This window comes from Rhinolophus sinicus, linkage group LG11 (genome assembly GCF_036562045.2).
Source record: "Rhinolophus sinicus isolate RSC01 linkage group LG11, ASM3656204v1, whole genome shotgun sequence".
Classification (NCBI taxonomy): domain Eukaryota; kingdom Metazoa; phylum Chordata; class Mammalia; order Chiroptera; family Rhinolophidae; genus Rhinolophus; species Rhinolophus sinicus.
Genome location: NC_133760.1, coordinates 3,825,715 through 3,840,254, shown reverse-complemented (window position 1 = coordinate 3,840,254; position 14,540 = coordinate 3,825,715). Strand labels below are relative to the sequence as shown.

The 14,540-nt window shown below is 43.7% G+C and overlaps 1 protein-coding gene across 2 annotated transcripts; it reads left to right on the top strand.

Moving 5' to 3' along the window:
• The first annotated feature begins 4,773 nt into the window (after positions 1 to 4,773).
• LOC109434543 (zinc finger protein 587B) lies at positions 4,774 to 13,418 on the top strand. Of its 2 annotated transcripts, none has more exons than XM_019711620.2 (3): positions 4,774 to 5,021; positions 8,157 to 8,278; positions 9,669 to 13,418. In XM_019711620.2, the coding sequence occupies exons 2-3, from the start codon at positions 8,245 to 8,247 to the stop codon at positions 10,970 to 10,972; spliced, it is 1,338 nt and encodes a 445-aa protein (XP_019567179.2). In that variant the 5' UTR covers positions 4,774 to 5,021; positions 8,157 to 8,244; the 3' UTR covers positions 10,973 to 13,418. The 2 variants fall into 2 exon arrangements, with proteins under 2 accessions (XP_019567179.2, XP_019567178.2); XM_019711619.2 differs by having other exon boundaries at positions 4,775 to 5,021; positions 8,152 to 8,278.
• The last annotated feature ends 1,122 nt before the right edge of the window (positions 13,419 to 14,540 follow it).

Here is a 14,540-nt window from a genome sequence, read left to right as displayed (position 1 = left end):
AACATGATGTTCACACTGGATAGTGACCTTATTAGTGTGGGGAATGTGGGAAGTCCTTTAACCAAAACTTCAGTCTCAGTACACATTAGAGTTCACACTGGGAAAGGCCTTATGAGTACAGGGAATGTGAAAAAACCTGCAGCATTATCTCATTGGAAAACCAAACAGTTCATATGAGAACGACAGCTTAGATGTTCAGGGAATGTGTTATTTCTTCAGTATAACACTAAGAGTGATCTCTTGGGAGAGTGCCAGCTGCCTGAGTTAAACCTCACACATCTGAACATCCACATAAATTCCAGGTATGTGGGAACTGTACTGCATTTTTTAAATTCACAGGGCCATTGCCAGATTTATGTCACTGCCAGTTCTGTAGAAAAAGCCTTTCATCTCTACTAATTGGCTGGTGCCCACTGTGCAACACTCACCCACCTCAGTGCACCCAGGGATGGAAACCTTGGTGATCTATTCACAAGAAGGATTTTTGATAAGCCTGAGTACTCAGTTCTTCCTTTCTGATAAGTTATTCTTCCTTTCTGATAAGTTAGGCCATGGACCTGGCCCATTTTATGCTCAGAGGACTCTGCCATGACTTAAAAAGATGGATGAACTTTTTCAGGAAACCATTGGTCTCACATGGCTATTGTGGCATTTTTCATCCTCTAGTCATGAATCTGAGAACTGTCTACCTCATATTGCACTGGTTTGTGTGACAGTGAAGGAAGGCCTTATTGTTCAAGCTCATTTAATCTTGAAACTCTATTTACTGTATGTGGTGGTTGGAAAACAAGTGGGTTCTGGGTTCTGCTAACATGAAGACATGACCAGTTTATGCTGGGATCCCAAACTTCGGGTGCCTCAGGAGGAACAGTGACAACTCAGAGAATATAGCTGTCTTTCCAGTTTTGCCCTAGTTTTTATTGCTGCCTGGGGCCTAATTTGTAGCCTGTATGCCATGATATTTTGTGGGTTCAGAGGTCAACCTATAGCGGGAACAGTTGTTGTGACAACCTCTGGTGCTTCTAGAGCACTACAAAATTTTTCTCTTGTTCACAGTGGGTATTGCATCATGCTCAGTACTAACAAGGGAAATCTGTCCCCCAGGTCCTGCAGAGGAGCCATCCATGTGCCCTGATATCCAGAGTTCCTTAGGGTGAAAGTTGTTACAGAAACACTGGGTTTATAGGAAGTGGAGGAACAAGATTGCAACAAACTGGTTGGCATGTGCCTCTTTTAAAGGGGCATCCACAGTGTTTTGGTCATGATGGCTGTGAAGGATGAGCAGGTACCGAAAGTCTCAGGCCCTCTGGAACTATGTATCTTATATAGCTGAGAGCACTGTTACAGAAAACAAAGATTTTGTGGATTCCTATAGATCTGGGCTTTTCATGTCAATACCAGTGCTGCACAGGCAAATGAAGAACACAAGGAGGAGGGAGAGCTTAGTCCAGCTCTGTGGCCTTTGTGACCAGCTGGGATTCCTGTTGAATCAGATGGAAACCGCCTTCATTGCTCACCAGTATTTGCCACCTCTGAGGCAAGGTGCCCAGGCCAGGGTACGAGGAAAGATATGGTGGTGTCAATATTGTGCTGCCAAACTTGATTTTCTAAAAACAGGGAATTCTAGGTTTCTATTTTGAAGCCCATTTTATAATACCTTTAAGAAAATATAAATGATGTGCAATAAACTGAACATATTTAAATATTTTTCAACTTGGTAACTTTGGATATTCTTGTGAACTCACGGACGCTTTAGCATAATCATGATCATGAGCCTATGCATCAGCCCATATTTACTTCATGCCCTTTATAATCTCTTTTGCCCTCCAGTCAGCGATTGATTCAGTTTCCTTTATGGTAGAGAAGTTTACATTTTCTTTTTTTTTTCAGTCTAGTTGTGGGAGGCGCAGCTCAGCTCCAGGTCAAGTCGTTGTCTTCAATCTAGTTGTGGAGGGCACAGCTCACTGGCTCATGTGAGAATCGAACTAGCGACCTTCCTGTTATGAGCACTGTGCTCTAACCACAGAGCCAACTGGCCGCCTGAGTTTACATTTTCTAGAATTTTATAAGATTGAAGTCATAAAGCATTTTCCTCTTTTTTGACCCTGGGTACCCTCATGAGCTTCATTAATGATGCTTTTATGAGTAGTTTATTCTTTTCATATTGCTGAAAAGTATGATGTTCTGTGGATGGACCAGTTTGTTCATCTTCCTATAGACATTTGAATGGTTTCCATTTTTTGGCTATTGCAAATATAACTGCTGCATAGATTTTAATGTAGTTCTTCATAAGCATGTTTCATTGATTTTGAGCTAATATACTGGGTTGCAATGCCTGAATCACAGGTAGAGTCAGATAGATGAATACACAACTTTTCAGTAAATGTCATATTATGTAAAATGGTTGTTCCCTTTTGTATGCCTACCAGCAGTGGATGAGGGTTTCAGTTCTTCCACATCCTCGCCAGTGGTAGATATGGCTAACCTGTTATAATTCTGACATTTTAAAACAAATGTGTAACACTATCTCACTGTGGTGTTAGTTGCATTTCTCTGATGTTTCACGACGTTGAGAATTTTTTTTCATTTGTTTATCTGCCACCTATATGTCTTCTTTGATAAAATGTCTACGCATATCTTTTGCTAGTTTCTTTTTTTAAAATAAATTATGGCTTGTTTTCTTTTTCATTAACAAATAACATAGTGAAACAACAAACACTTTAAAATTTCATTCATTCTTCAGTGATGTTGACTTCTTTGCTCTAAGGAATTATTGCTTTTGAATACCAGAAGGATATTTCCTGATTGGTTTTTGTGTTGTACACAATGCAGTGGCCACATACAACATATATTTTTAAGTTTAATCTGCATTAATATATTTTCCACATTCTTCACTCTAGATATTCAACAGTACAATATATCAAGCCATGATTTGTAGTGTTTGTCAATTTCCCTGCTGTACACATTCCCACTGTGGCTAGTTTAAAACTGTCAATGGGATTTCACTGAAAGTGGAGGTGGGAAGAGTTGCCAGTAATGCACTGTTATATTCTGTTTCCACATACTGATAGAGTAGCTGCAATTAACCTCAAGGACATAGCAAATAAAATGTATAATAATTAGAAAGTCTGAAATTTTTACATTTGATTTTAAAACAGTTTAACGGAAGTATAGTTGACTTAAACTGCATGCTTAAAATATGCATTTTGATGTTTTGATGTGTTCTTTCACCCTAAAACCAGTTTCCTCCTGACTTTTGAAATTCATCTTTCTCATCATATAAGATTACTGATAAAATGACAAATTCTGTCTTTTGTTATAACTATTTTCAAATATATACAGAACAGGAAAAGACTTATGAAGAACAAAAGAACAGGGGTTATGCAGCGACATGAATCCCTCCCCAATCTGCCATCGTTATTATTTCAGGCCTTTCCTGTGTCATCCATCTCTCAGCACACTGATGTGTTAGTTTACTCATAATTCCAGACATCGTATCATTTCATTCATAGTCTCCTGATGGATGCCTTTCTCAGATTTACAAAACTACCTCTCATAAAGATGAGAAGAAATTTGTTTTTCCTCTGGATAAAGGCAATTAGCTAACAATTACCAGGTAAATTTAGGAAGAACTATGTGTGACAAACGGTGCTGCCAAATTCTTTTACTTGACTAGTTTTTGGGGTTTTTTTCCAGGGCCAATTTCCTTACTTTTAGACTAAATCAACTTTTGATGCTCTTAAGGAATAAGATGGAAGTTTCAGAAACTGAACTTTATCTCTTAAGAGATAAACCTGTTTTTGGCCAAACCACATTTAAGATCATTTGATTATTACCCATATAGTTTCAGTCCTGGGCAGACATCAGGGTGTGCTGCTGGGTCCTGCCTTATGATGGATCTTGCTGTGAAAAGTGTAGTTGGACGACAGCCCCCAGCTGTGCTCTCTTGGGGATCCACTGCAGCCTTCCAGAGATCACACTCTCAACAGCCTGCTCAGCCAGTGGCTGAGCATGGTGTGGATACAGAGTTGGGCGACTAGTTACTGTTTATCACCAAAACATATATGTATTGAGTTGTATCTGCTTAGCTATATAAGGGATATTTTTTTCCCCTGCCTTTGCAGTTAACACTTTTCCTGTCATGTGCATCAAATTCTGGTTTAATGCAAGTGTTTTCTGTCACCATTACTTTTGAGGAGAGCGTTTCTGGGTTCCTAGATTTTATTTACCCAACAGTCATCACACACCTTTGTCACGACCAATCCTCAATCACCCATCTCGTCAATATATAGTGTACAGGATTATTGGGAAGGGTGATAAGTTAAACATTATCAGACTCAGCCACATCCAAAATGTGCCAAGCTCTGATGGAAAAGATGACTCAGCAAATTCAACAAATAATAAAAATTATAAAAACAGCTTCATTAACGTATATCTCCTATACACAGGAGAGAGACTCAAGATCGAGTCAAAGAGGTGGCTTAGAATTCAGTCTCGTAGAACATCTTTAATAAAGAACAATATATTTTTAGGGAAGTAACAACACAAAGGAAAAGTATCTTGAGATTCTAGGGGCGAAATATTGTGGTAAAGCAAGAATACGGGAAACTACTGTCAAACAACGGCTAGTCAAGTTCAGTCATGATCGCCAACACCACAAACCTGCCACCTCTCGAGCGCTGGGACCTACATTACCCGGAAGAGCCTACACAGAGAGGACGCCATGCACAGCCAATGACGGGCCAGGATGAGACATTTCCGCGCGTGCGCATCGCGCAAAGGTGGGACTTCCGACGTCCTTATCATGTCGGCCATTCTTACTACTCTGTTTTGGTTCTAAAGCGTCTGGTCAGGACCGAGAAGGTTAGAGGAATCGTGGTCTCCGCCGTACTGACGCGGGTCTGAAGCTCGGCGACGACTCCAGGGTGACCCGCGCTCTTGGGCCCTCCTCTCCTTCCGCTCCCGCTCCGCTCCGCCCACAGATTTCGATGGCGACAGTCGCGCTGAGCGGTCCAGCCCAGGTGAGTGCGTGTCTCTCGAACCGTAAAGCCCCGGGTGCGGGGCGCCTGCTCACATCCTGCAGCTCAGGCCCCGGCTTCCAGGACGGTGAGGCGCTCGTGGGTGACATCCGGTGTGATGGGGTGTGGGAGAGGGTTTCAGGCGGAGGGGCTGGCGGTGTAAAGACGTGTAGGGGCGACGGAGCCGGGAGGATCTGGGAATCTGGGGTCCGCCTTCTGCCTGCAGGGAACAGAATGAGGAGTTTCTCAAAGGCTACTCAAAGGAAGAACAGATTGGATGGGGTGATGAGTTTATTGAGGTACTGGGAGGTTGAATCCTTGTTTAAGATCACATAGCTGGTAACGAACGGACACTGAGCACTGAGGCACAGAGGTTAGGCATCCAGGGTGAGGTCAACCGGCTTCAGGGTTAGGAAAATGTACAGCGAGGCATGAGCCCTTTAAACTGCATCATGGACCGATTTCTCTAAGGCCTACCTCTTCATACAGGTTCCCTAGGCTGCAGAAGTGCTTATAGAACCTACACAGGGAAGTGGACGGTGTCCCAGAACCTCAGTGGCCCTGACCTCCACTCACATTTTCTCTTTCTTTTTTTTCCTTTTAAATTTTTTAAAAATTCATTTTAAATTGCAGTTGACATACAATATTGTATTCGTTTCAGGTGTGTACAACATAGTGAGTCAACATTTATATACCTACCTGGGAGTCTTTAACTGCCATTTTCCCTGACCTTTGGTCTGGAGACCTTAGAGAAACCCCAAGTCCAGAGTTGTAAGTCCATTTCAGGCTTTATATAGAGGTGTTACTGTTTGTGGCAACCAGTGTAAAAAGTGTGGAGGATTATATCAAGAACTGGTACCAAGATGCGCAGATGCTCAGAGATAATTGAGCTAGGAATGTTCAAGAAACCTCAGGTCTCCTTTTTTTCATGGGGGAACAAACAGCAGGAATGAGGACTGGAATGGCTGCCTGAGAAGTTGGGTCTGTTCTGGAGGTATTTGGAAGTTTTGATCAGAGGAGGGAGGTGATCTTAAAAGTTCTTACCAGGCTCTATGTAGCTGTAGAGTGGCTGCAGGCTGTGGGGGTGAGGCAGGAGAAAGGAAGATCAGGCTGCAGGCTACTGCTAACTCCGGGTGAGGATTAAGTGGACCAGAATGGTGGCTTAGGAAAAGTGGTTGGATTCTCAATGAATGTTTTAAAAAGGGGCAACTATATTTTCTAATGAGAGAGAGAGAGAGAGAGAGAGAGAGAGAGAGAGAGAGAGAGAGAGAGAGTTCAGGGATAACCCCTGTGCTTAGCACCTGTAGGAATAGATGCTCCATCACCCGAGTTGGGGAAGGTTATAGTACGAGAAGTATTCACTGGGGATATCAAGAGCTTTATTTTGGCCATGTTAAGAGGCTGAGGTGTTTCTGAGATCACTGAGTAGAGGCATTAGTTGGGCAGCTGGACACACAGGTCTGCAAATCAAGAGAGGGTTCTTGATGAAAATATCCAGTGTTCTGGTGTGGGTCCAGGTGAGTGAGCTGTGGTCACACTTAGGAGGGGTTATCTTCAGGTTATGGTAGTAAAGCTATTAGGCAGCCAGGTTGGGGAGGGTGGGGTCTGAACTAGGTCTCCTGCTTGTGTACCTGGGTGATGGTTTTGGGCTTCATAAACACAGGTAAGACAATTAAGTGGCCATGAAGGAAAGACATGTTGAGGACAGGATAGTCTGGCAGGTGACCAGGGCTTCCAAGGGAAGAATGGACATGAGGTAGATGCAAAGGCCTAGGAGTAATGCAAGCAGGATGACACTTAGGCCACAGCTAGTGCTTATTCTCCATGCTATGCACCCACCTGAATTTTGTGGCAATTCTGATGGGGCCTGGGGTGTTTTGTTCATCCTGGAGGATCAGGTCAGGGGCACTTGTTATCATTTGTGAGCGTCACTAGGCATGAAGTGGGTGAGCAATAGGGCTGAGATTTGGATGAGATTAAGTAAACAGAGAGACAGCAAGTGCAGCACAGAAATGGAAGAGGTCAAGGGTGTCTGAGCTGCACAGGTGATTCTGTGTGGCTAAGTCTGAGGCAAGGAACTGAGCCAGGCAGGGAGGCCTTTGTAGAAGTATTTGGAGCTGCCACCACTAGTGGGAAGTCTGGTAATATTGGATCCTGTTTGAATTTGCCAAGCATACTCTGGTTGTTGTCTGCCAATTTGTAGTGTTATGTGCTGCCTTGACATTTGGTGAAACCTGAAGGGCCTGAAATAGCCTGAATGCAAGATCCCTTGCCCACTCTGCTCCTATGGATAAGTTCTACTAGCCAAACAATTCTTTTTATCAAGGATATGACACCCATTTCCTCCTTGTACCTTTTAAAATTAGGTTTCAATTCTCTAACTGCCCATGGAGTTATTCAGGTCAACCAGGTGCATCCTTAGGCTGGAACCCAGGGGCACCTCAGCATCCTGGTACTACAAAGCTTGCATCCCACACCCCCTAGGTGTTCACTCTTTTCTATAGCGTAACTCCCGTGGACCTCTGGGTGGTGTCCTCCTCTCCTGGGCTGTGAATATCTGTGATTGACTAAACTGCTGTCAGTCTCATCTGTCCAGTGTCAGGTGTCGTATGTTCGGCTTTAACTATAACCTAGGGCAGGATCCCACCCTCAGCAGTGGATGGAGAGGAGGAGGTCACTAAGTTACAGTAACGTGGGGAGGCCAGGGAAAGATCTGTGGCATGGGGCAGTGAGATGGTGGTGGCTGTACTCTTCAGAGATGTGATGGAAGTACAGTCTAAGGAATTGTGTGCACTTGGAGAGGGAGTATGTCTCATGGTCCCAGGGCCCTCATTGACACTTATATGACCTTGGCCATACTAGAGGAGCTGCCTGGCAGGAGCTGGTGGAATCTTCTGTGCCAGGCCTGCAACCTAGATATCTATTTGTTCACCTGCCTCTTGTTACTGATGGCTGAACCTCATGACCAGTGAGCCCATGAGGAGACAACAGTGTCGTTGGCACTAGGGCCTGGTGTTTCCTCTGAGTTAGAGAGCTTGGGAGGGGGATGGGCATGGGCCAAATATGTGGGGGACGGGATAGTAGGTCCTTAGGAAGGAGCTGCTTTTGGTTTCATCTGTCCCCATTATGATAGGGCAGTGTGACCTTTGAAGATGTGGCCGTGTTCTTCTCCTGGGAGGAGTGGGAGCTCCTTGATGAGGCTCAGAGACACCTGTACCATGATGTGATGCTGGAGAACTTGAGACTTATAACCTCCCTGGGTAAGATCTTCACCCCCATCTCTGTTTCCTGAGCTCCTCTCTGTCCTGTTCTTTTCCCCAGAGACAAGTCTGTCCTTCTCACATAGGACCACGAGCACTGCTTCCTTCCCCCATGTCCTGGGTAGGTGCTGTGGTTGATTGACCTGAGGTGTGTGCACTGCCCTCTTCTTGAACAGGCACAACACCTGCTACCCGTAAGTCTCCCATGGAAGATTCTGGGGTTAGTGTCTTGCAGTCACCATTATGGATTCCACTTTGCTTGCCATCTCCTTAGCCAGGCAAATTTGTCCAGATCCCAAGCAGCTCTCTGCCCAAGGTTTTACTACTTTCCTCATGCCTGCCTGTGCCAGGAATTGTCACCAGTTACATTGTCATTGCTTTGTGGACCATGGGGTGTTTTTGTAAGACCCCCCTCATAAGTTCTCTTTGTAGCATTTAGTTTTCTTTCTCGGGCTGTCATGTGCTGAGTTGTTCTTGGTCACTGCTGGCTGCTCGCCTTTCCTGTTTTTCCCTTAGTACTTGCATCATGTGGGTACCATGTAGTTACTCACCTTGGAGGTGAGGTGGAAAGCCCTTGGTGGTTCACAGGATGGTTATGAGTCCAGCCACAGCAAGATGGGCTCAAAGGGAGCCTGACCCTGAGGAGTGGCACCCTGGGGGAGGGCATGATGTCAGGGTTGTATTGAAACCACACCAGAAATCTATTCTATTTGACTGGTATTTTGGTCCCATAGCCAATGGCTACATTCCATTTCTGCCTGCCTTCTACATGTCATTTCTCCTCTTACATCCAGTCTGTGCGCTGGTCCTCACATCTCTGGACTCTAGTTTTACTTCTCTGTTGACAGTGCTGTCCTCTACATATTATGTCATAATGTGCACACATATTCTTCAACAGTCATAGAACACCAGCTGCTCTTGTGCAGTTGGATATTCCTGAGCCTGGACACACCCTTCTGCATAGCACTCCTGGGTCAGCTGCAGACAAGATCCTGCAGAATGTTTTCACATAAACAAGTAGCAGCCCTGCCTTCACCGTATGCTACCTCCCCCATCTTGTGCTCTTTATAGCCTCATCCTTTTCTACCCAGCATTTGGGTGATGGCCACCATCAGACAGGTCTTCCTAAATTTGTGTACAGAGAAATGAGTTGTAGACCCTGTCTCTCCTCCCTGGTCATGTCCTTCACATCATGAGGTTTCCCACATCCTTCCCACACTCAACCCAGTGCTGCCCAGTACTGCTAAGGGATCCTCAACCTGAACCCAACTCCAGGTTTCTGTAAACAGTTCATGGACTCATTCCTACTTGTGTCACACATACACCTGTAACAGGCTGCCCCCTCCCACCACAGTCAGCACACACTTTATCAGTATTTCTTTTCTTTTAGGTTGTTGGTGTGGGGTAAAGGATGAGGCACCTGAGCAGAGCATTTCTGTAGAGAGAGTGTCACAGGTCAGGATTTCCAAGGCTGGTCTGTCTTCCCAAAGGGCCCATCCATGTGAGAGGTGTACCCCAGTGCTGAAAGATATTTTGCACTTGGCTGATCATCAGGGAACACATCATGGACAGAAGCTGTGCAGACTTGCCTCATGTGGGAAACAGTTATATTTCAGTGCAAACCTCCCTCAGCACCAGACACAGAACATCGGTGAGAAACCCTTCAGAATCAATGTGAGCAGAGCCTCCTTTGGGAATGACTGCACATTTCATGTGTCTGGGAAGCACTTTACCTGCTGGGTGGTTGGGAAGGACTTCCTGGCCTCTTCAGGATTTCTCCAGGTGCAAACCACTAACACTGAAGAAACTTCAAACACTGGAACCAAGTATGTGGCAGCCTTTCCCAGGCAAAAAACTCATTACAACCCTCAAGAATACACAAAAGCTTTGAGGTACAAACACACCCTTGTTCATCACCATAGAGTCCTAAATAGAGAAAGATGTTACATATGCAGTGAATGTGGGAAATCCTTTGGCCAGAGCTACAGCCTTATTAGACACTGGAGAGTTCACTCGGAAGAAAGGCCTTATGCGTGCGGGCAATGTGGGAAATCCTTTAGCAAAAGCTGTACCCTCGGTAACCATCAGAGAGTTCACACTGGAGAAAGGCCTTATGAATGTAGGGAATGTGGGAAGACCTTTACCCATAGCTCTAACCTCATGAAACACCAAAGAGTTCACACTGCAGAAAGGCCCTATGAGTGCAAAGAATGTGGGAAATTCTTTACCTACAGGTCCATTCTCTTAGAACACCAAAGAGTTCACACTGGAGAAAGGCCTTATGAATGCAGCGAATGTGGGAAATCATTTAGCCAAAGATCCCACCTCAATAACCATGGGAGAATTCACACTGGAGAAAGGCCATATGAATGCTGTCAATGTGGAAAATCATTTAGCCATAGCTCCAGCCTCATTAAACACCAGATAGTTCACAGTGGAGAAAGACCTTATGAGTGTGGGGAATGTGGGAAATCCTTTTATCAAAATTCTGGCCTCATTCAACACCAGAGAGTTCACACTGGAATAAGGCCTTATGAGTGTGGTGAATGTGGAAAATTATTTAGTAACAAGTCCAACCTCAATAAACATTGGAGAGTTCACACTGGAGAAAGGCCTTATGAGTGCTCTGAATGTGGGAAATCTTTTAGTCAAAGCTCCAGTCTCATTCAACACCAGAAGGTACACACCAGATAATGGCCTTATGAGTGATGTTATGTCCCCCCCACATTCATATGTTGAAACCCTATTCCCTAGTGTGATAGTATTAGGAGGTAAGGTCTTTGGGAGATAATTAGGATAAAAATGGGTAGAGCCATCATGAATGGGATTAGTGTCCTTATAAGAATCGAGAGAGTTTGCTTTCTCCACCTACTATTTTAGGACCCTTTGAGAAGATGGTCCTCTATCAGCAAGTTTTCACTAGACACTGGACTGACCATATGTGGACCATGATGTCAGATGTCCAGCCTTCAGAAGTAGGAGAAATAAATTTCTGTTGTTTATAAGCCCCCCAGTTTATACTATTTTATAGCAGCCCAAGCTAAGACAAATGTGTAGAATATGGGTAATCCTTTAACCAAAGATACAGTCTCATACAAATCAGAGAATTCACACTGTAATAAAGCCTTTATGAGTGCAGTGAATGTCACAATTCCTTTAGCCAGACGTCTGTCTTCATTTGACACTTTAGAGTTCACACTGCAGAAAGTCTTTAAAATAGCACAGAAAGTAATGGGTTTTTTTTGCATAGTGTCATTACACTGGAGGAGAGCCTTTGCAAGGATGTCCACAGTGGGGTGATTGCCCGTATGTTCCAGATACTTGGAAAACAATCAGAAGTGACATTGTGCTTTCTAACCTTCCCAGAGTCCTTGCTAGATTTAAGTCATTGTCAGTTTCTGTGGCAGAAGTAATTTCACTTCTGCCACCTGGCAGTTCCCCACAGTGTACATCAGTCACCACCCCACATGCTTAGGGAAGCTAACCTCTGCTCTCTCATTGCTGATGGAAATTATAGGAAATGGAACCCACAGGGGATCCTCATTCCCTTCTCTCTGACTAAAGGTATGGATGGGACTCAGTGTTGGCTCAGAGTACCTGATTGGAGTTCTGAAAGGTGTCTTGCAAAGAAAGACAACATTTCTTAGGAACATTGTTGGTCTCACATGAGGCTTGTGATAAAATCTGAAGCTTTGAAGTCACCGGTCCAGGAATTGCGTGCCACACATTTCTCTGGTTTATGCAATAATTAAGACCTTTTTGTTTAATTACCGTTAATATTGGGTATTCTGTTCACTTTGAATGGTGGTTTGAAAGCAGAATTGAGCTCTGCCAGCACGAAGGGGTGAACAGATTTCACTGGATCCCAAACTTCATGTTTTAGAGAGGACAATGTAATTGCAAATGAATGAATGAATAAAAGCTCTCTGCTTTTCAATCTTAACTTGCATTATGACCCAAAGCCTTTGTTAGGGGCTGAGTTCTGTACCCCAAAATTCATGTCAAAGTTATAACCACCAGTACCTCAAAATGTGACTGTCATTGGACATAACATCTTGAAAGAGATATTAAGTCAAAATGAAGCTATTGTGGTAGACTCTTATTCAATATGAAAGGAACCCTTAAAAGAAGAGGTGAGGACACAGATACACGCAAAAGGAAGACCAGCATCTGCAAGCTGAGGAGAGAGGCCTCAGAGGAAAGCAACCCTGCTGACAACTGTTTCTCTGATTTCTAGATTCCATATTTGTGGGAAAATAAATTTCTGTTGTCTAAGCCACCAGTTAGTGGTACTTTGTTATGGCAGTTCTAGCCAACTAATACAACCTCCTGGGCTCTGTGGTCCGGATGCCAGGATTTTTTGTGGGCTCAGACAGAGCAGTTGTGACAACCTCCAGTGCTTCTGGAAACACCATGGATGCTTGCTCAAAGTTTATATAATACCAAGTACAGTTGAGTGGAATCTCTCCCCCAGAACCTGCAAAGGAGCCATGTACCTTGATGTACAGAATTCACTTGTAACACAAGAGGGCAGGGGAACCATAACTGGTAATCCAGAAGACTGGGTTCATAGGGAGTGGAGGAGACCACCTCAGCCACATAAATGGGATGTACTGCATCTAAAATTGCATCCACAAATACTTCAGTGGCTGTTAAGGATCAGTGTGCACAGAAATTCTTCAACCTGCAGATCTGTGGAGCTTGTGTAACAGAGATTATTGTCAGAAAAATAATCTAAAGTTTTTTGGATTCCCATTTCCTCCCTGGGCTGTTCGTCTCATGAAGGCTGTTGCTGTGCAGGCAGGAAAGCCAGGATAAAGAGAAGGGAGAGCTCATAGTCCAAGGAAGTGGCTTTTGTGACCCAGTCCAGCCACTATTCCTGTGATACAAGTGGAAATAGCATTGCTTGCCAACTGCGACTGAGGCCAGACTGAGCATGCTAGGACAAGAGGAGAGCTTGTGGAGTCAATATGTAGTCACCGAAGCTCAGTTTCTGAAAAGAGTAGGAGATTGAGATTTCTATTTTGAACAGTAAAGGATTATTAAGGTGTAATTCACATGCCTTAAGTATTTAAAGTGTACAATTTGGTAAGTGTTTCCATACATATGAACCTGTGAAAATATGATGATAATGAAAATACTTGTCACTTGCATATTTCCTGTCCTTTTATAATCTCTCTTCATGCCCTTCCTGGCCCACCCAGCAACTATTTATTTACTTTCTTACAGTACATTAGTTTGCATTTTCTAGGCTTTTATATGATTGTAATCATAAAGTGTTTACTTATCTTTTCCCCGAGTTCCTCATGTGCAGTCTTGTTTTGAGATACATCAGTGGTGCTTATATGAGTAGTTTCATTGTTTTTATTGCCGAGTACTGTTTTGTTCTCTGGATATATAGCACTATTTTTATCCACTCACCTGTTTTGGAGCACTTGGATTATTTCATTTGGGACTATTTGCAAAAAATAGTTCTCTGAATGTTTTCATTACAGTTATTTATATGGAGAGATGTTTCATTGCTCTTCTGGTAAAACTCAAAGTGTAATGCCTAACACACAGGGTAGGTGACAGTTAAAATTTTTAAGAAACTGCCAAACTAATCTAAAATGATAGTTCCCTTTTGCATTTCCACCAGCAGTGTATGAGAGTCCCATTTCCTCCATATTCCTGCCAATACTTGATATGGTTAGTCTTTAATGTTAACCCTTTTAGTAAATGTGTAGTGCTATCTGTGGTTTTAATCACATTTCCCTAGGGATTCGTGACTGTGAGCATTTTCTCGTGTTAATTTACCACTATTACCGTGCTAAACGTTGGCTGCTCACCACACGAAAGCCAAAACTCAAGAGGCAAGGTTGGTGTAAGAAAAGTAGGTTCATTCAAAATGCCAACATTCTGGGAGGATGGTGGACTCCTGTCCAAAGGCCATCCCCCCCCCCTTTCCCTCAGCATGGCCAAAAGGTTTTATAGGCAGATAAGGAGAGGCAGAAAAAAGGAAAAGGGAAGTTGGTCAGGCAATTCCTCAAAAAAGACGCTTCCCAGACGCTGGTTTGTTTCAGGGATATGCAGATGTAAAACCTTTCAAGTCAGTGTTCTGGAATTTTCCTTGAGGAAATAGGGTCATTGATCCTGGTATGCATAAGATCTGGAGTAAACATCCATGAAATTAGTATGGCAGAGTAAACGTATAGTAAACAGAGTCATTAAGGTTTGGCGGGAAGGGAGGAGAGCAAAGAAAGAAAAACTTAAAAAGTCCCAA